Source organism: Schistocerca cancellata, chromosome 7 (genome assembly GCF_023864275.1).
Source record: "Schistocerca cancellata isolate TAMUIC-IGC-003103 chromosome 7, iqSchCanc2.1, whole genome shotgun sequence".
In the NCBI taxonomy this organism is placed as follows: Eukaryota; Metazoa; Arthropoda; class Insecta; order Orthoptera; family Acrididae; genus Schistocerca; species Schistocerca cancellata.
In genome coordinates, this window is record NC_064632.1 from 223,599,043 (window position 1) to 223,619,794 (window position 20,752).

The 20,752-nt window shown below is 45.0% G+C and overlaps 1 protein-coding gene across 1 annotated transcript in view; it reads left to right on the forward strand.

Annotated features, from left to right (window-relative positions):
- Window positions 1-20,269, forward strand: part of LOC126092706 (translation initiation factor IF-2-like) — a 66,056-nt gene extending 45,787 nt beyond the window's left edge. Inside the window, exon 3 of the mRNA XM_049908428.1 lies at window positions 20,030-20,269. Within this exon, the coding sequence (XP_049764385.1) occupies window positions 20,030-20,269 (240 nt within the window). The remainder of the gene's footprint in view (window positions 1-20,029) is intronic.
- The last annotated feature ends 483 nt before the right edge of the window (window positions 20,270-20,752 follow it).

Consider the following 20,752-nt stretch of genomic DNA (forward strand, 5'->3'; position numbering starts at 1 on the left):
ACACACTAGCCCAACGAAGGCAAACGAACGACAGCCGATGTATTCGGCCAAACGTTGACCGCCAACGCATTGGCGTTCGGCCTGTCATGCTCACCAAACCAAGGATTTGGGACCAACTGGTTCGCCCTTGTGAAATCGCAGTTGGCTCTGATAACTTGTGGAGGTTGTTCCCATTTTGTTCTTGTTATAAAGTAACGTTTTAATAATAGTTTCGCCGAGCGATGAAGGGGATTTAGCAGTCGTATCATGTGCAGCATTTATTTTACTGCAAGAAGCTGATGTTTAGAAAAAGAAGTCTAAGACGAAACAACGCTGGGGTACGAATTCTCCTTTAAAAGGTAGGAAGCAGTGTGGTGGTACAAAATTAATGGGTGATTCTGAAGCTGAACTGGAATATGGGCTATTTCATAACTTTCTGCGACTCAGAGCTAGAATGAAAAATTAGATAGGCTCTTCACGTCTCTAGTGATGGAATTAATTTATAGTTATCACGCACATGTTGTAGCCATTTTAACTTTCTATATCGTCGGCTCCGTATCCCATCATATAAAACCAGTCGGATATCCTTGCTTTCCGACACAAAATAAACTGGAGACGCCTTCAGGAACTATAAGCCATTGCCACACCAAATATTAAGCACTTTCACACCGAATTTTTACTGTTTAAGCCGCACATGGCCAGACACGGCACGCCACACGATACGTTCACTGCCAAGCCTCGACTGCAACTGCCTCTGGCTTCCCGTTCTTTTGCTTCCTTGCGCTGCTCGCGCCGTCATCCAACAGAATGGCGGTCGAAAACCCCTAATGGATTGCCTACCTTTATGACTTCAATGAATTACATGTTATAATATCCTTAGAATGTTACAGTCATCACATTTCTAAGTTACATTCATTTCGATATTTCATTTTTCATAAAATTATGTTTTGAGAAACTACTCTCCTCCGTATGAACATTTATTACAGAAATAACACTTTTACATCTTGACGTAGTTATAAAAGTTTCCTTGACACTCTTTTATTATAAATCGATAATTTTAGTGAGTTGTAAGGTGTCAGGCAAATGCAACACCTTCCATGAAAACCCTGACATGATAAGCAAATCCAGTAGTATGTCACATAGCTCCGAATAAATCGTGACATTAAATTAACCAAAGTAATACGAGTAACGAGTGAGCAAATGGAATACCACAGACTAACACAAGAATGCCTAAATGCATGTCATACCTTCCCACCGTGAGACAGACGAAGTTCCGATGGGAGAAACGAGAACAGAAGCCGAGAGCAGAACCGTGTTAAGCTGGAAGGCCCTACGATAAGGGACGGACGGACACCCACGTCGCCAGCTAACTGCTAGGAGCACACCACCCGCAAGTTTTAGCGTGAGACTTTTTCGCGTTTCTGTTACGTTAGGACCACCCCCCAGCCCATGTTAAGAAATAGAGCCCTCCAGAAGAACAGTATAGATCTTACGATAACGCTAAAAGGACCACACCAGCTGCAAGTTTTAGCGTGAGACTTTTTCGCGTCTCTGTTACGTTGCGAACTTTAAAAACATTGCCCCACCACAAAAAGTATAACGTTTCTCATTGGATAGACAGAATTTTTGTAGGCGGAGCTTACGGTTAACTTTGAGACCCTGACTGGTCAGATGAAAACACAGCCACATAGTTTTTTTTAACCAACTTGTAGTAAGGAGAAGTTAAGAGCGAGTTGGTTCCGAGAGGGCGAGCTGGACGGAGCTGCGCCGGCCGCCGCCCCCTGACAAACACCGACAAGGTAATGAACGAACGCGATGCCCCATTTTTGAGTGCATAAGGCTTCACTCAAAACTGCAGAAGTCTCATCTGTTACAACCCCTTTTTGCATAATACTAGTGTCGATCGTCAATTAAAGCTCATGGTGTTCACATTTACCACTTGAAGTAAAAATCTGAAACGCGATGATTTTTCTGTTATATAGTTATTGAGAAGCCACATCAGCCACTGTAATTTACGACAAGTTAGATAAGTAATTAAAGATAATTGAGGGTCACTGTAGACCATTTTGATAGTTTTCTCTTTTGTGAAACTTAATTTAAACCTAGATTATAGATGTGATATGGCATAGGTCATCCTTCGATCCTTTGTACGACTTGGAAACCCATTCAGGGAATATTCGTTCACATTTTTGTTGAACGCAGTTGGTTTTTACCATCCTGTATTAAAACATTTCCTTTTGTCAATGGTGCAATTTATAAACGATGTTTTGTGAGTAGAATAAAATTTCCAATGGTAAACTTAACTACTTTTTCGACGTTATTTTACCAGCTAAATAAAAATAGGAAAGCCTTGAACCCCTTCCACTAAATTTAGTTAGTATTAAGATTCTTTTACAGGGAGTGCAGTGGAGCTGACGCTGAAATCATTAAGTATTTGGTTATATCGTCGCTAGTCTCACTGAACTCTTCTGAATTCTACATGTCATGTGTGGTCTGGGGTCTCCTTACCAGCAACAGGTCCAAAGTTCAAACTAGTCAATTCCCTAAAAAACACGCTCAGAGCGTCGTTGCGCGAAAGTGGTAGGGAGGCACGATATAGAACAACAGACACCACGCAGAATGTTTAGAGAGTCGGTGAGTGATTACATAAATAAATAAAATTTTTTAGACTTTTCAATTTGAGTTTAACGGTATCATCACAGGCGGCCTGTGGGGGCAGTATTATGCTATGGGGGCAGTCACCTGGGCTTCTAAGGCAACTGTGTTAGTAATTGAACGCACCATGACAGGTGTGGCCTACGGGAACATTACTGCGGGTCACTTGCAATCCTCCTTGTTTGAATAAAGAAATCGAACCGCCACAGCAGTACCATCATAGGAGCTTATTTCAAACGGCTATTTTCGGCGCAACACTTGGCCGTATCACGTCCGCTATAAACCTATAAACTAGAGAACAGTTATTTCATTCCTTGGCTTCTATATTAATGGACACTACTCTAAGGGCTGGCTTTGATAAAAGCCTTTGTTCTTTCTGTTCCTGGTGGTGGAAGGATTCGCCGCTAGGATTCTTCCTAACGCCCAGGGTACGCCCGATCGTGCTAAAACTCATCCTCCCTCTGTCAATAATGAGCCTTGCACGATCTTCGTGGAGGCTCCTGTCATACGTGACCTGGAAGACTTTGAACAGACTGCGAGTTGGGGTGTCACGGTGCAAAGCCAACCTCAGGAAGTGGGGCTTCAGTAATAAGGAGGAAACTTGTCAGTGTGGTGACGTACAGGACGAACAACATCTGCTGATTTGCAGGAACCTACCGGCTGCATGCACCATCTGTGATCTTGCTGCAACCAGCGAAACTGCTGTGATAACCGCCGAATACTGGGCCCGTCAATAAATATAATCATCTTGCTGCTTGTTTATCTGCTGCTTGTTTGTATATACACTCCTGGAAATGGAAAAAAGAACACATTGACACCGGTGTGTCAGACCCACCATACTTGCTCCGGACACTGCGAGAGGGCTGTACAAGCAATGATCACACGCACGGCACAGCGGACACACCAGGAACCGCGGTGTTGGCCGTCGAATGGCGCTAGCTGCGCAGCATTTGTGCACCGCCGCCGTCAGTGTCAGCCAGTTTGCCGTGGCATACGGAGCTCCATCGCAGTCTTTAACACTGGTAGCATGCCGCGACAGCGTGGACGTGAACCGTATGTGCAGTTGACGGACTTTGAGCGAGGGCGTATAGTGGGCATGCGGGAGGCCGGGTGGACGTACCGCCGAATTGCTCAACACGTGGGGCGTGAGGTCTCCACAGTACATCGATGTTGTCGCCAGTGGTCGGCGGAAGGTGCACGTGCCCGTCGACCTGGGACCGGACCGCAGCGACGAACGGATGCACGCCAAGACCGTAGGATCCTACGCAGTGCCGTAGGGGACCGCACCGCCACTTCCCAGCAAATTAGGGACACTGTTGCTCCTGGGGTATCGGCGAGGACCATTCGCAACCGTCTCCATGAAGCTGGGCTACGGTCCCGCACACCGTTAGGCCGTCTTCCGCTCACGCCCCAACATCGTGCAGCCCGCCTCCAGTGGTGTCGCGACAGGCGTGAATGGAGGGACGAATGGAGACGTGTCGTCTTCAGCGATGAGAGTCGCTTCTGCCTTGGTGCCAATGATGGTCGTATGCGTGTTTGGCGCCGTGCAGGTGAGCGCCACAATCAGGACTGCATACGACCGAGGCACACAGGGCCAACACCCGGCATCATGGCGTGGGGAGCGATCTCCTACACTGGCCGTAGACCACTGGTGATCGTCGAGGGGACACTGAATAGTGCACGGTACATCCAAACCGTCATCGAACCCATCGTTCTACCATTCCTAGACCGGCAAGGGAACTTGCTGTTCCAACAGGACAATGCACGTCCGCATGTATCCCGTGCCACCCAACGTGCTCTAGAAGGTGTAAGTCAACTACCCTGGCCAGCAAGATCTCCGGATCTGTCCCCCATTGAGCATGTTTGGGACTGGATGAAGCGTCGTCTCACGCGGTCTGCACGTTCAGCACGAACGCTGGTCCAACTGAGGCGCCAGGTGGAAATGGCATGGCAAGCCGTTCCACAGGACTACATGCAGCATCTCTACAATCGTCTCCATGGGAGAATAGCAGCCTGCATTGCTGCGAAAGGTGGATATACACTGTACTAGTGCCGACATTGTGCATGCTCTGTTGCCTGTGTCTATGTGCCTGTGGTTCTGTCGGTGTGATCATGTGATGTATCTGACCCCAGGAATGTGTCAATAAAGTTTCCCCTTCATGGGACAATGAATTCACGGTGTTCTTATTTCAATTTCCAGGAGTGTATTTAGAACGCATGAGAGTAATACTTGTTTCTGAATTTTAATGTGAAGTTCTTTAATCTTAGTGAAACGTGGACGATAAATAGTTTAGACAAAAAGAGAATAGAAGCTTTCGAAATGTGATGCTACAGAAGAATGCTGAAGATTAGATGGGTAGATCACATAACTAATGAGGAGGTATTGAACAGAATTGGGGAGAAGAGGAGTTTGTGGCACAACTTGACTAGAAGAAGGGATCGGTTGGTAGGACATGTTCTGCGGCATCAAGGGATCACCAATTTAGTATTGGAGGGGAGCGTGTAGGGTAAAAATCGTAGAGGGAGACCAAGAGATGAATACACTAAGCAGATTCAGAAGGATGTAGGTTGCAGTATGTACTGAGAGATAAAGAAGCTTGCACAGGATAGAGTACGAGGTGCATTCAAGTTCTAAGGCCTCCGATTTTTTTTCTAATTAACTAATCACCCGAAATCGATGAAACTGGCGTTACTTCTCGACGTAATCGCCCTGCAGACGTACACATTTTTCACAACGCTGACGCCATGATTCCATGGCAGCGGCGAAGGCTTCTTTAGGAGTCTGTTTTAAGCACTGGAAAATCGCTGAGGCAATAGCAGCACGGCTGGTGAATGTGCGGCCACAGACTGTGTCTTTCATTGTTGGAAAAAGCCAAAAGTCACTAGGAGCCAGGTCAGGTGAGTAGGGAGCATGAGGAATCACTTCAAAGTTGTTATCACGAAGAAACTGTTGCGTAACGTTAGCTCGATGTGCGGGTGCGTTGTCTTGGTGAAACAGCACACGCGCAGCCCTTCCCTGACGTTTTTGTTGCAGTGCAGGAAGGAATTTGTTCTCCAAAACATTTTCGTAGGATGCATCTGTTACCGTAGTGCCCTTTGGAACGCAATGGGTAAGGATTACGTCCTCGCTGTCCCAGAACATGGACACCATCATTTTTTCAGCACTGGCGGTTACCCGAAATTTTTTTGGTGGCGGTGAATCTGTGTGCTTCCATTGAGCTGACTGGCGCTTTGTTTCTGGATTGAAAAATGGCATCCACGTCTCATCCATTGTCACAACCGACGAAAAGAAAGTCCCATTCGTGCTGTCGTTGCGCGTCAACATTGCTTGGCAACATGCCACACGGGCAGCCATGTGGTCGTCCGTCAGCATTCGTGGCACCCACCTGGATGACACTTTTCGCATTTTCAGGTCGTCTTGCAGGATTGTGTGCACAGAACCCACAGAAATGCCAACTCTGGAGGCGATCTGTTCAACAGTCATTCGGCGATCCCCCAAAACAATTCTCTCCACTTTCTCGATCATGTCGTCAGACCAGCTTGTGCGGGCCCGAGGTTGTTTCGGTTTGTTGTCACACGATGTTCTGCCTACATTAAACTGTCGCACCCACGAACGTACTTTCGACACATCCATAACTCCATCACCACATAATGGGCGCTAATGACCATAGAAGTTTTGCGCCCTAAAACCACACCAAAAAAAAAAAAAAAAAAAAAAAAAACTCCATCACCACATGTCTCCTTCAACTGTCGATGAATTTCAATTGGTTTCACACCACGCAAATTCAGAAAACGAATGATTGCACGCTGTTCAAGTAAGGAAAACGTCGCCATTTTAAGTATTTAAAACAGTTCTCATTCTCGCCGCTGGTGGTAAAATTCCATCTGCCGTACGGTGCTGCCATCTCTGACAATGAACGCAGCCTCATTTTAAAACAATGCACATGTTTCTATCTCGTTCCAGTCTGGAGAAAAAAAATCGGAGGCCTTAGAACTTGAATGCACCTCGTAGCATGGAGTGCTGCATCAAACTAGTCTCAGGACTGAAGACCACAACAACAACATTAAACGCTTATTAAATGCATCTGTACTCCTAAAAACTTTCTTTCGGATTGTGGAGTTACCCCAAAATATTATAGCGTGTGACATAATAGAGTAAAAGTAAGCAAAATACTGAAGATTTTTTAAATTATTTATATCTCCATTGCCATACATTCCAGAAACAAAAGAGCGACGAAGTTGTGCAGTTTAAATTTCTTCCTACCAAACCTAACTTAAACCTCTTTTAAAATCGTGGGCAGATGTTGATCATCTTTTTTATAAAACCGTGATCAAATGTAGGTCGCCCGAGTCTCAGGTTCTAACACTGCCAGTGCTTAAGTTTGGAATTAAAATCATGGACAGTGGTGGCCGAAGGCTTCCGCCATAAGAAGTCACTCTCGTTCTGCCAACGGCCATGTCAAAGTGTGCGGAGGAACGGACATAAGTTCAGGGCACTCTCTTGCCCTTGTGATAGGAAATTGACCCTAAAAGGCGGAATAATCAGAAATGATCGTCGCCATGAAGATACTAAAGGCAGTGGAAACCGCTGCATGAAACAAGCTGCTGTACATGTTCATCTGCCGCTGTATCTGCATATGTACCTCTCAAGTCACTGTCTAGTGCATGGCAGAGGTTACTTCGTACCAATAATAGATTTCCTCTCCTGTTCTATTCGCGTATCGAGCGATGGAAGAATTACTGTCGACACTATCTGAGCCTAAACATGCTTAATAGTGTGTTGTTCCTCCCTTGGAATACCGCAGCGATTGTCTGTGGCATGAACTGAGCAAGTCCTTGATGGATTTCCGGAGATATGTGGCACGAAATGTCGACGCACACATTACGGGTTGGTGATCTGGGGCCGCGGAGATGGCGGCCGATAACGTCGCTTGTGTGTTTCATCGGGTTCAGATCAGTCTAATTCGGTGGCCATGGCATAGACGTGAGTTCACTATCACGCTCCCCAGACCACTGTAGCATACGCCTTGTCACATGGAGAACTGGCCTTCTGGATGGCGATATCGCTGTAGGGGTAGTAATAAAGCGTGAAGTGGAAGTCCATCGTTCTCGCGAACGTGGATTAGCAGCTGGTAATATAAATTAAGTGAACGAACCACCACAGCCGTAATATCAAACAAATTTATTTCAAACGCCTAGTTTCGGCGCAACTCTCAGACCATCTTCATCTATAAACCAGAAGAGTTCTGTCATTCTTCCCCACCCCCCTGTATCGCAGAAGCAGAATCCTTGTAATACCAGTTGGGGATTGCATACATCAGGAATGTATATTCTAGAAAGTGTTTTCACCGCCTCACAGTGGTCCACGGGGCTACAAGACATTGTAGAATATACATTCCTGAAGTATGCAGTCGACGACAACTGGTATTACATGGGTTCTGTGCTACACGGCCAAGGAATTGCTTATTTGTTTTTCGAGTCCAGGACACAAAATAATTACAAAAACTAGTAAGTATTGATTCACATACTAATTTGCAAAATTAAATATGTACAGTAGTATTTATGACAAACATTCAGTAATACACTCCTGGAAATTGAAATAAGAACACCGTGAATTCATTGTCCCAGGAAGGGGAAACTTTATTGACACATTCCTGGGGTCAGATACATCACATGATCACGCCCCACGTGTTGAGCAATTCGGCGGTACGTCCACCCGGCCTCCCGCATGCCCACTATACGCCCTCGCTCAAAGTCCGTCAACTGCACATACGGTTCACGTCCACGCTGTCGCGGCATGCTACCAGTGTTAAAGACTGCGATGGAGCTCCGTATGCCACGGCAAACTGGCTGACACTGACGGCGGCGGTGCACAAATGCTGCGCAGCTAGCGCCATTCGACGGCCAACACCGCGGTTCCTGGTGTGTCCGCTGTGCCGTGCGTGTGATCATTGCTTGTACAGCCCTCTCGCAATGTCCGGAGCAAGTATGGTGGGTCTGACACACCGGTGTCAATGTGTTCTTTTTTCCATTTCCAGGAGTGTATATTTCTTGTATTATGTTTTCTGACATATTCCACACCTACGAGAATCCATCATTTTTGGGACTATAGAATGAAAAATAAAGCTAAGCTAAACAAACTAATTTATATGACTATCGCGTATGATACACAATATAATCGCAATAAAATTAAACAAATTTCCACATATGTATATACTCTAAAAGTACTAATTTATAGAAGCTGCAGAACATTTTTATATTCTTGTGCAAGTTTAAAAAACTTTTTACACTCATAATTAAAACTGATCTCAGTCATAAGCTCTGACTTAATTATTCTAAACTGCTACTGTTTGTCTGATCAGTCGACTTATTGTTCAAAAGAGGAGAAACTCTTTCGATGTTTTGCAAAATGTTGTTGTGCTGTGTGAGTCAGTTGAAAAACAAATAAAAATAAATAACTTAACTAACGGGCTTAAACTTGAACGTCTCTAGAATCCCTTTTGTGTAAATCCTTGAGACTTCTGTGTATTATTTGTTGCCACAGCTGCTACCTGAAACGAGGCGAGCGCATCCGTGGTATTTCTGACTGAGGAACGAGGAAACATTCCCCCTCTTACGACCCCTTTAGACGCGTAGGTGTGTCATTCTCAGTTCCATGCTTGCTTTCTTCGGCGAGAACGACGCCGTCTCTCGGTATCCACGAAGAAAAACTTCTTGCTGTTAGCATTACGGCTGTTGGAAAAGCATTGTCTGGTCATTCATTCTGCTTTATGGGCACTAGATCATGCCGCACCGTACATTAAATGGGTGCCTGCCAGCTCCCGTGACGAGTAAAGTTCCGTTTTTAACTACACGTCATGCACAGTACACAGTAACATACCTCACAATGGACAAATCACAAGCTGTCTGACACAATGGACAACTGACAACAGCGATAGTTGCGTGCGTGCGGGACAGGCTAATGCGCCGATGAGATGTATGCGGTCGTCACATGGCACACATTCTATGAGCTAATTTGTGTACAATATGTCTGTCTGGTGGTCGGGAGCGTACGCTGTTTATCACCCGCTGCCTGTTCCAGCGTCCATCAGACACCTGGCATCTTTGCGAGAGCGTGGCAGAGCTGCAGGGGCCATTGAGAATGGAGGTCGTCGCTTTCAACAATCACTATGAACTAAGTTGTTCCTATGCGTTGTACGCTGTGAATGTCCATAATAAATAAATATGCGTTTCTGTCCATTGGTTCCCTATCCCAATACAATCGGCTGTGGACCCATTACAACCCGTTTGCATTTGACCCAAAATGTTTGAGACACGCTATATAGGTGATAAGTTCCACGTCGGTCATACTGGACATGACTACGCTGTGTTCTCCTCTTAGCCACCTACTTATTCAGATCTAAGACCCATGGATCTATTTTTCACACACATAGCTAATATACAATCGGCAAGCACCCATACAGTGCGGAGTTGTAGCAGTACCAGTCACTTCTTTTCCTGTTCCACTCTTGAGTCCGGAACCACGCGGCTGCTACGGTCGCAGGTTCGAATCCTGCCTCGTCCATGGATGTGTGTGATGTTCTTAGGTTAGTTAGGTTTAATTAGTTCTAAGTTCTAGGCCACTGATGACCTCAGAAGTTAAGTCGCATAGTGCTCAGAGCCATTTGCTATTACTGTTGATAAATATCCTTTTATCTGAGTACCAGTCTATACTAATCTGAGATTGAGTTGTAACCTTCGTATATTAAATTTTACTTTGAATAACTTTTGTCTGTAATGACATCCAAAACGACCTTTTATTTTTTCCACAGGCGTTGCGTGGAACATTTTACTAGCGGAGTTAGTTTGAGACGACTCCTCCTGCATGCTTAGAAACATATCTTCCAAAACACGAGAGAAAATGCATTTGATGACTCTGACTAGATATGTAAAGTACATGTATTGCTGTGTAAACTGTTATCTGTAGGGGCTATCAGCTTAAAATGCAGTGAAAATTAATTTTGTTGCCCCATCTTTAAAGTTTTAATTAGTAATACGGATATGTGTGTGTTTCGTACCCTTTATCGCTATTACTAAGAAAGCTAGCTCAATGATAACGCAGTTGCTCAGAATTACATTTGTAATCATTTTATCGTCTATCCGCTTTCAGTGAACTTTTGAAACACCGCCTTAATACTGCTCAGATGAACACAGATTCAGATGTACAACATGTGTCCCTGAGAATGAGTTATTAATCCTCAAATACATTGTACGAATTTACTCGAACGATATTGGTTACGTCACTATGGAGAGCAGTCTGTTGTTTGTATACATGGTCATTTAAAATGAATAATAGGTTTACAAACAGATATAATTATTTAATGGATAGAACGACATCGATAAGAATTAAAGACAATGTAAAAGAACGTTCAGATTGCTTCGCCTACTTTATAGGTGTTCTGTATGACTCCTCTTGGTCACGTGGACGTCATTCATTTTACGCTATGTATTCTCAAGCGTATGTGGAGCAACTGAAGCCAGCGCATTAGAAATGCGCTTTTTGAGTATTGAAATTTTTGCGAAAGGAAGCACACACGCAGGCGTTTTCACATAAACCCTACATCGATTAAATATCTGTGCGTAATGTTGCCAATTAATAGAAAATGAAACGAGCGTATAAAGTCTGTTGTAGGGAAGGCGAATGATTGATTTGGGCTATTGGGAGAATTTTAGGAAACTGTGGTTCATCTGTAAAGGTTCTAAGCACTGTGGGACTTAACATCTGAGGTCATCAGTCCCCTAGACTTAGAACTACTTAAACCTAAAGACATCACATACATCCATGCCCGAGGCAGGATTCGAACCTGCGACCGCAGCAGCAGCAGCGCGGTTCCAGACTGAAGCACCTAGAACCGCTCGGTCACAGCAGCCGGTCATCTGTGAAGGAGACTGCGTATAGACCACTAGTGCAAAGTGTTTAGGATCCCCAACAGATCGGATTAAAGGAAGGCATCGAAGTACTTCGAATGCGGCTGCTAGACTTGTTACCGGCAGGTTCGATCAGCATGTCAGTGTTGTGGAGATGTCTCGGGTACCTATGTAGGAATCCCTGGAGGGAAGACGAAGTCCTTTTCACGAAACGCTATCAACAAAAAATTTAGAAAACCGGCGTCTGAAGCTGACTGCAGAACGATTCCACTGCTGCCAAAGTACATTTAGCCTAAGGCCCACGAAGATATGAGAAGAGAAATAAGGATTCGTACGGAGGCATGTAGATAGTCGTTTTTACGCGCTCTGTTTTCGAATGGAGGAGGTGGAGATTGGTGTTTAACGTCCCGTCGACAACGAGGTCATTACAGACGGAGTACAATCTCGGATTATGGAAGGTTGGGAGAGGAAATCGACCGTACGATTTCAGAGGAAACATCCAGGCATTTGCCTGAAACGATTTAGAAAAATCACGGGAAAGGTAAATCAGGATGGCCGGACGCGAGTTTGAACCATCGTTCTCCCGAATGCGAGTTCGTTGTGCTAACCACTGCGCCACCTCTCTCGGTGCGAGTGGAACAGGTTCAAATGGTTCAAATGGCTCTAAACACTATGGGACGTAACATCTGAGGTCATCAGTCCCTAAGGACATCACACACATCCATGCCCGAGACAGGATTCGAACCTGCGTCCTTAGCGGTCGCTCGGTTCCGGACTGTAGCGCCTAGAACCGCACGGCCACTCCGGCCGGCAACAGTAATAGCAAAACCCATATACTACAGCAGCTAATGTGCAGAGCGACTTTCGTGCTTCAATGTGTTCCCAGCATGGTTCAAACTCCTGCTCTACGCAGTCACTGGTGGAGCGCTGACCAATCTTCGCGTTTTGACGAAGCGTAAGCTTAGACAGGAATGGATGTTGTACAGACTGGCTGTGACATTTTGAGTGGACATCAGGTGAGGGAGACCGAAAACGGCTATTACCAACATGGAGTCCATTGTACTAACCAGCGTGCCACCTCCCACAGTAGAAGTTTGGTCAGAAAAGGAAGAGGCGAAATGCAACAAACACGTGCAATCAGTACTAAGGAACGACAGTGGGAAGTTTGATTGCTTACGAGTGATCTGAGCAAGCGCACAGCATCAGAAATAAACATAAACAAGTTGCTAGTGCAACCTATTCTAGATTAGTGCTCTACTTTTTAAGGTCCTGACGTAATCGGCTTGAAAATCCCGATGAAATTCAGACTTGAGGTGCATTGCCATAGACTGGTCCTGTTAGATTAATTCGTACTTAATATGATTTGAAGGTTAGTGGCTGGACATATAAACTCGAAAGAAATGCCTTCGAGGATTAGAAATGGACAATCATCTCTTCTGGAGTGTTTAATAAAAGTAACATTTTACTTTGTTTATTGCTGTAATCACAATAAATTAAAATTAAAATTCTGTAAAAAATGCAAACAATCAAACTGAAAACTAAGAATTTTTCTATTTCTAGATTATTATTGAGGTATATAATTTCTTAATTTAATGAAAAAGTATTTTGCATAGTTGTATGAAATTTTAATTTATTTTCATACAACCAATGATTAAAAATTAAAAGATTATTTTTAATAAGAAATTATGGTATAACATGCACAAAGCGATTAGCTGCACACCGACCAGCGTAGGGACGCGAAATGGCATCAAGAAGGCGCTCACGCGCACGCCAATGGAAAGTGCGGGGAGAGACACACCTGCAGAAATGCCGAGTTCGCCCCCCCCCACCCTTGTCAACTCTGAGTTAACCAGCCGCGCATCGCTGATCGGTCCCAGTTTGGTCGCATTCTTCTAGAGCATCAGTACTGAGTAATAGGAAGACAATACTTACCCTCCTTTCTGCGAGTACGAATAGAGAGTAAAGTACGGAATCAAGTATTGTTTCTTCCCTTAATAGAAATAAAGTTTTCTATTAATTAGAAAGCGTAAGCGTTTTTGGATTCCTGCCACCGCCCAGTCCAACTTCCCTCTTTCCTTTTTTGTGTCGGTGCTGCCTCTCGCAGTAGCCGACACAACACAGTATTTGATAATTAGCACTTCCATTTATTAATAAGAATGGAAATTAAAATGAAAGTGATTGGGACCAGCAACATCCCGATTACGAGACTTACATAGCACGTACTCAACCAAAGAATCTGTTAACATTATTGGTAAGTTTTGTATTTAACTGCGCTCGGAACATAATCTTCAAAGGTGATTAAAATTGTTTCAAAATTTCTTCCTACTGTTTTAGGAAACAGTTGTTCGGAAAAATCAAAAACAAAAGTAATGAGAAGTAGCAGAAACGAGAACAGCAAGAAACTTAGCATCACAACCGGTAATCACGAAGTAGATGAAGTTAACAAGTTCTGCGACATAAGAGCAAGGGGGACATAAAAAGCAGACTAGCAATGGGAAAAAGGCCATACTTGGCCAAGAGAAATCTACTACTATTAAACATAGGCCTTAATTTATTTGAGGAAAAAATTTCTGAGAATGTACCTTTTGAGAACGGCACTGTATATTAGTGAAAGATGCACTGTGGGGGAACCAGAACAGAAGAGAATCGAAGCACATGATACCGTATGTGGTGCTACAGAAGAATGTTGAAAATTAAGTGCACGGAGAGGGTAAGGTGTGACGTTCTCAGCAGAATCGGCTAGGAAAGGAATGTATGGAAAACACTGACAAAAGAAAAAGGGGGACACGATGAGAAGATACTTCTTGAGGCATTTGGGAATAACTTTCATGGTAGGCTACTACTCTGAGATGAAGAGATTAGTGCAGGAGTGGAATTCTTGGCGGGCTGCATCCAATCAGAAGACGAGAGAGAGAGAGAGAGAGAGAGAGAGAGAGAGAGAGAGAGAGAGAGATACAAGTCGCCAATCATTATTCCCTGGCAACAAAGCGAAAGGAATAGGACGCAATCTGGCTGACATCAGTACAAAGTGTCCTCTGCCAAGCACAGAGCAGTGACTTGCATAGTGCAGATGCGGGGTTTCAGGAACAGCAGGAAGTTGTGAACAATCTTCATGTTTTGTGGAGATGTTCAGTACTAAAACGTTGTGTTCGTTTGCAGGGCCGATAGTCACACTTTCACCGAGCAACTTCGCTTGCCGACAGAGTAAGTCATAGCTAGCCAGGCATGTTGAGAGCCAGCATCGTATCTGCTCGGCGACTGAGAACAGCAGTGAAATATGAGACTTGCGGAGGTAACAAGCAAGAACTATCGTCCAGGCAGTATTGTAATGTTATGGCAAGCGGTGCTTAGGGGTGAAGAACGACGTAGCGCTGAAGCGTGAAGCTATAATGAGATCGGTTTTATATTCCTGCTGTCATCGCCCAACAGTTTACTGCCTCGGCTAAGTAATTTACGTATGTTTATCTACAGTGGATGCAAACAATTGCTAGACCTTTCTTTATCTCTTCTAATAGAAAAATGCCACAGAACGAAGTACGAAACATCATGAAGTCCAGTTCTGTGTAGCGATTATCTGTGTTTGTTTCTGGAACTCGATTTTCTTCGCCTCTAAAGTATAGGATGCTGCATTACACCGAGTGATCGGGGAAATACGACCACTTCACCAGATTGTAAATTGCTTTTGGGGCTACATCAGGTTCGCAGCGACTCATCATGCAACAGCAAAAGCAGTAACCTGTGTAATTGGCAGATACAACCACTAAACAGCTTTAGAAAATAACCGACATGAACCGTTTACCGATCATCTACATATCATAAATAAATATAGTTGTATACTTAACACATTGCATACTGAAGAGATAGGGACTATCCGCCTTGTAGTAAATGCACAGTGCCCAGATTTGACAGTCAGTAGATGGGTAATGAGTGTTCGCATATGATAAGAAAACCAAACTATTTATTTTACACACAAGAAGTGTTGAGTATCAGTCAACACGAAAGTTCTGTCAAAATATTATTGGAAGGAAAGACATTGGAACAATTACAATAGTTTGGTACTTCGGAAGCTTGCTGACATAAAATGGAAGCTGTGTGGAGAGGTTTGTTGCAAACAAAAGGAATTCTGATAGAACTACGAGATTCGCCTGGTGTGTTGTCTCCAGTGCACATCATTCGACCAAAAGTACCCAGACACCTATGAATGGACAACAATGTGGGGTTTGGTCACCCTTCGTCTTTGTGATGTCTTTGACTCTGCTGAAGGCACTTTCAGAGAGGTGTCTGAATATCTTGTGGAGGAATGACAGCCCATTCTTCCTCAAGAGCCGGACACGGAGAAGGCAGCGACGTTAGACGCTGGGGTCTGGACTGAATCCAAAGTTCTAACTCATCCCAAAGGTCTTCCATTGGGTTCACGTGGAACCTGTGGGCAGGCCACTTCATTTTAGGACTGTTATTGTTCACACACCATTACCTCACAGTTGCTGCATTGACAGGGATTGTCGTACCGACAGAAACAATCATGGTCTCAGCACTGTTCCTCTCTGTACGCAGTACACACTGCTGTAAAACATTTTCAAGTCCTTCCACATTTAGCGTTTTATTAAGCGCAAAAAGGGCACCATTGCCTAATCACCAAAACACCCATAAAGTAAAGTAAAACAATCTCCTCCATATGAAATCGGATTAAATAATGGTCGCCAGCCTCACTTTGACCCGCGAGACAGGGTTAACCGCTCACGACTGTAAACCCAATAATGAAAAAGCCCTATTGCTAACTAAATAGTTTCAGGTAAGATTCCAAAAGCCAGCCTCTGGATTGGAAACATTTACCGCTAACAGTTCAAAAAACCTCTTTCAACTGCCTACTAACAACTGCTGTTGATAATTAATCGATAAACAAATGGGAAAACAATCCAGTGTTACCAGGAAAAATGTCACAAAAGGATCTCAGTCTCAGATTTGCACTGATACAAATGAAGTTTTTTTAGTCCTGTAATAAGTCCGTCAGTATTTATCCAACTACCACATTCAGCTAGCTGAAATCTCCACTTTTCCACACAGCCCTAACCTTACCGCACCAGTCCAACTTCTTATTCCTCACCACCCGCAAAGCACCATCGTAAAATTCCTAAGGAGAAGTCGCTGCCCACTCACGTGAATGCACTACGGATACTTTCAATCTTCCGTATTCCACTCTGTATCCTTCATCACAATCGATCCCGTCCCGGAACCCGACCATCCATTTTTTTCTTTTGTTATCGGTCTTCTGACTGGTTTGATGCGGCCCGCTACGAATTCCTCTCCTCTTCATCCCAGAATAGGACGTGCACCCTACGTCCTGAATCATTTGCTGGATGTGTTCCAATCACTGTCTTCTTGTACAGTTTCTGCCCTATATAGCTCCTCTAGCACCATGGAAGCTATCATGTCTTAAGAAATGTCCTCTCCTCCTGTCCCTTCTTCTTGTCAGTGTTTTCCACACATTCCTTTCCTCTACGATACTGCACTTAACCTGCTCATGCCTTGCCTTATCAGTCCACCTCACTTTCAACGTTTTGTCTGTAGCACCACGCCTCAATACTATGCTGTGCTCCAAATCTACATTCTCGGCAACTTCTTCCTTAAATTAAGGTCTATGTTTGACACCAGTAGACTTCTCTTGGCCAACGATGCCCTTTTTGCCAACGCTAGTCTGCCGTTGATGTGTTATTTTGCTGCTTCGTGATCATCAATTCTGGTGGTCGAAGAGTCCACGGGTGTACTGCCGGTACAGTGTGTTCAGGTGCGCACCTGACGATGGCGACATGTCTGATCGTCTAACTATTGTGCCCGTTCGACACTATGAACCGGCAGTACACCCGTGGACTCTTCGATCAACAAATACGCCGGGAGAAAGTGAAGAATCACATCAGTTTGGATGTTAAATTTGTCGCTGTTCTCATTTCTGCTACTTCTCATTATTTTCGTCTTTCTTCGATTTACTTTCAATCCATATTCTGTATCATTAGACCGTTCATTCCATTCAGCAGACCCTGTAATTCTTCTTCAGTTTCACTCAGAATAGCGATGTCATCAGCTTATCTTATTACTGATATCCTTTTCCCTTTAATTTTAATCCCACTTTTGAATCTTCCTCTTATTTCCGTCATTGCTTCTTCGATGTATAGATTGAACAGTAGGGGCGAAAGACTAGAACTAGGTCTTGCACCCTTTTTAATTCCAGCACTTCGTTCTTGGTTTTCCACTCTTACTGTTCCCTCTGGGCTCTTGTGCATATTGTAAATTACCCGTCTTTCCCTATAGCTTATTCCTATTTCCCTCAGAATTTCGTAAATCTTGCACCAATTGATATGGTCGACCGCTTTTTCCAGGTCGACAAATCCTATGAAAATGTCTGGATCTTTCTTTCATCCTGCTTCTAATATCACTAGCAGGGTCATCAGTGCCTCTCTGATGCCTTTATCTTTCCTAAAGCCAAACTGATTGTTATCCAGCAAATACTCAATTTTGTTTTCCATTCTTCTTGTCAGCAACCTGAATAGACGACCTGCTAAGCTGAGTGTACGAGAATTCTAGCATTTGTCAGCTCTTTCAGTCTCAGGAGTTGTGTGGAAGATATTTTTCCGAAAGTCAAATGGTATATCGCCGAACTCATATATTCTACACACCAAGGTGAATAGTCGTTTTGTTGCCATTTCCCCCAATGATTTTAGAAATTCTGATGATATGTTATCAGTCCCTCTGCCTTATTTGATTTTAAGTCTTCCAAAGCTCTTTTAAATTCTGACTAATACTGGGTCCCCTATCTGTTATACGCCGAGTACTGTTTCTTCTTATATCACGTCATCAGACAAGTCTTCCCCCTCAGAGAGGCCTTCAGTGTACTCTTTCCGTACATCCGCTCTCTCCTCTGCATTTAACAGTGGAATTCCTATTTCACTCTTAATGGTACCACTCTTTTTTTTAATTTCAGGGAATGTTATTTTCACTTTTCTTTACGCTGAATCAGTCCTTCTGACAATCATTCCTTTTTCGATTTCTTCACATTTTTCATGTACCCATTTCGCGTAAGATTCAATGCATTTCCTGTTTATTTCATTCCTAAGTGACTTGTATTTCAGTATTCCTGAACTGAAGTATATCTTCCGTTGCTCATGGTTTCTTCGAAGTTATCTTCTTTGTACCTACGCTTTCTCTCCGATTTTTGTGATTGTCCTTTTCAGATATGTCAATTCCTCTTCAACTAAACTGCGTACTGAGCTATCCACTATCGCAGTATCTATAGCCTCAGAGAACTTCAAGCGTATCTCTTCATTCCTTAGTACTTCTGTATCCCACTTCTTTGCGCATTGAAATGAAATGATCGTATGGCACTGTTGGCCGGGAGGCCCCATTCGGGGGAAGTTCGGCCGCTGCATTGCAAGTCCTTTTTAGGTGACGCCACATCAGCGACTTGCGAGTCAATGATGATGAAAATGATTATGTAAAAGACACAAGACCCAGTCACCTGCCGGGAATCGAATCTGGGCCCCCTGTGTGGTAGGCGGTAACGCTACCGCTAAGCTACGGAGGCGAACTTTGTGCATTGATTCTTCCTGACTAGTTCCTTAAACTTCGGCCTACTCTTCATCACTACTAAATTGTGATCGGAATCTGTATCTGTTCCTGGGTATGCCTTACAATCCAGTATTCCGAAATACATTCCGAAAGTACCATCTCCAGCCCAGAGGGCACACTATACTTCCACCGCAGACAAGCCGCCGGCTGACTGTCCTGGTTTCTGCGCTTCACCAAACTGTTCAAACAACCAGAAAACCAGAGCAAATAGTAGTCACTGCCGTTGTTCATTCCCTTTCTCCATTTTCAAGATGTGTGTCAGTCGGTGTCCCTGGTAGGTCATTAAGAATTCTTTCTGCAGTCGCCATCATGGTGAAATTTCTCGCCAAGCCCATCATGTAGGCTCCAGCCACCACCGATTACCAGGATTAGGGATACCCTGATCCATCACCTTTAGCCGGAAAAAAGGACCCTATCCCTGCGAGCTGGACGAGGCGGCTGCAAAGTGAAACAGGGCTAACACACGAGGGTCCTAGGAAATGGTATGTTACATCGTGATCATCAATAACAGTGTCAATTCTTCAGTTGGGTGCAGTATCTGAACTTGCAGTGCGTCTGTGGAGCCTCGAGCTACGCACGTCATTGAGATTCATGCGACTGCTAATCAAACAGCACCACACAGAACCAGCTGGCGGGCACGAATGCGTGAACGCGCGCACGGGATTCGGAGCGCGTGCCGGCGGGGTCGCGCCCGCGGCGGCCCTTTCACCGCGCGGCCGTGCAAATTGCTTTATGGCAGATAAATACGCTACTAATTTGTACGGCCGCGTTTCCGCGTAATTACTGGAGCCGCGTCTGCAGCAGCCGGCGGCCCCGGCCGGTGACAAAGCCCGGGCCGCGGGTGCGGCGCACGCCGTAACTTTGTCAGCCGGAAGGTGCGAGACAAAAAGGCCCGCGGATCCGGCCCGGCCGAGCATTTTTATCTGCGGCGCGCCGTCGCGGCGCTGTGAATGGAATTAAAGTTTTCAGCGCTGGCTGGGGAGGGGGTGTCGCGGGCGTGCCAAGCGCGCCTTCCGCCATCAACGTCGCGGCGGCCAAGTTCTGCGGCGCGCGCCGCGGCCACAATGGGGGCGGAAGCGCGCTCGCTCATCAGCCCCCGCCGGCCTGAGGTATGGCTTCCGGCCCGCCGGAGCCGCTCCGCATCCGCCCGCTCTCGCGGCCCCGCGACGCCGGCGCAGACAACCGGAAGCGGCGGGCTGCGCGCCTCGCACCAGACGAGGCCCCCCTCTCTGTCTCTCCTGTCCGACGGGCAACGCGTGAAAAACCTCAGACACGCTACTACACTCGGCGTAGTCGGGCTGACTTAACGCTTCCTCTTTCGCGACTCGCCTGCCCGCACGCGAATCTAGTTTCACTAACTGCGGTCTCTACGACGAGCACGGTGCAGTTCCGTCGGAAACTTGCAGCGGCGAATCGTGAGGTGCCTGAATTCGGGGAAAGTAAACTCACCAGTCAGAAATGAAATACACTGTCTGACAAAAAAAACGTGAAGCAACCAGAACGGAAAGAGGAAGCAAAGCGAAACTTCACAGGTTGAGAGAGTAGGTGATATTATTGTAATGATTACAAGATCGAGTGAAACTGACCAAAA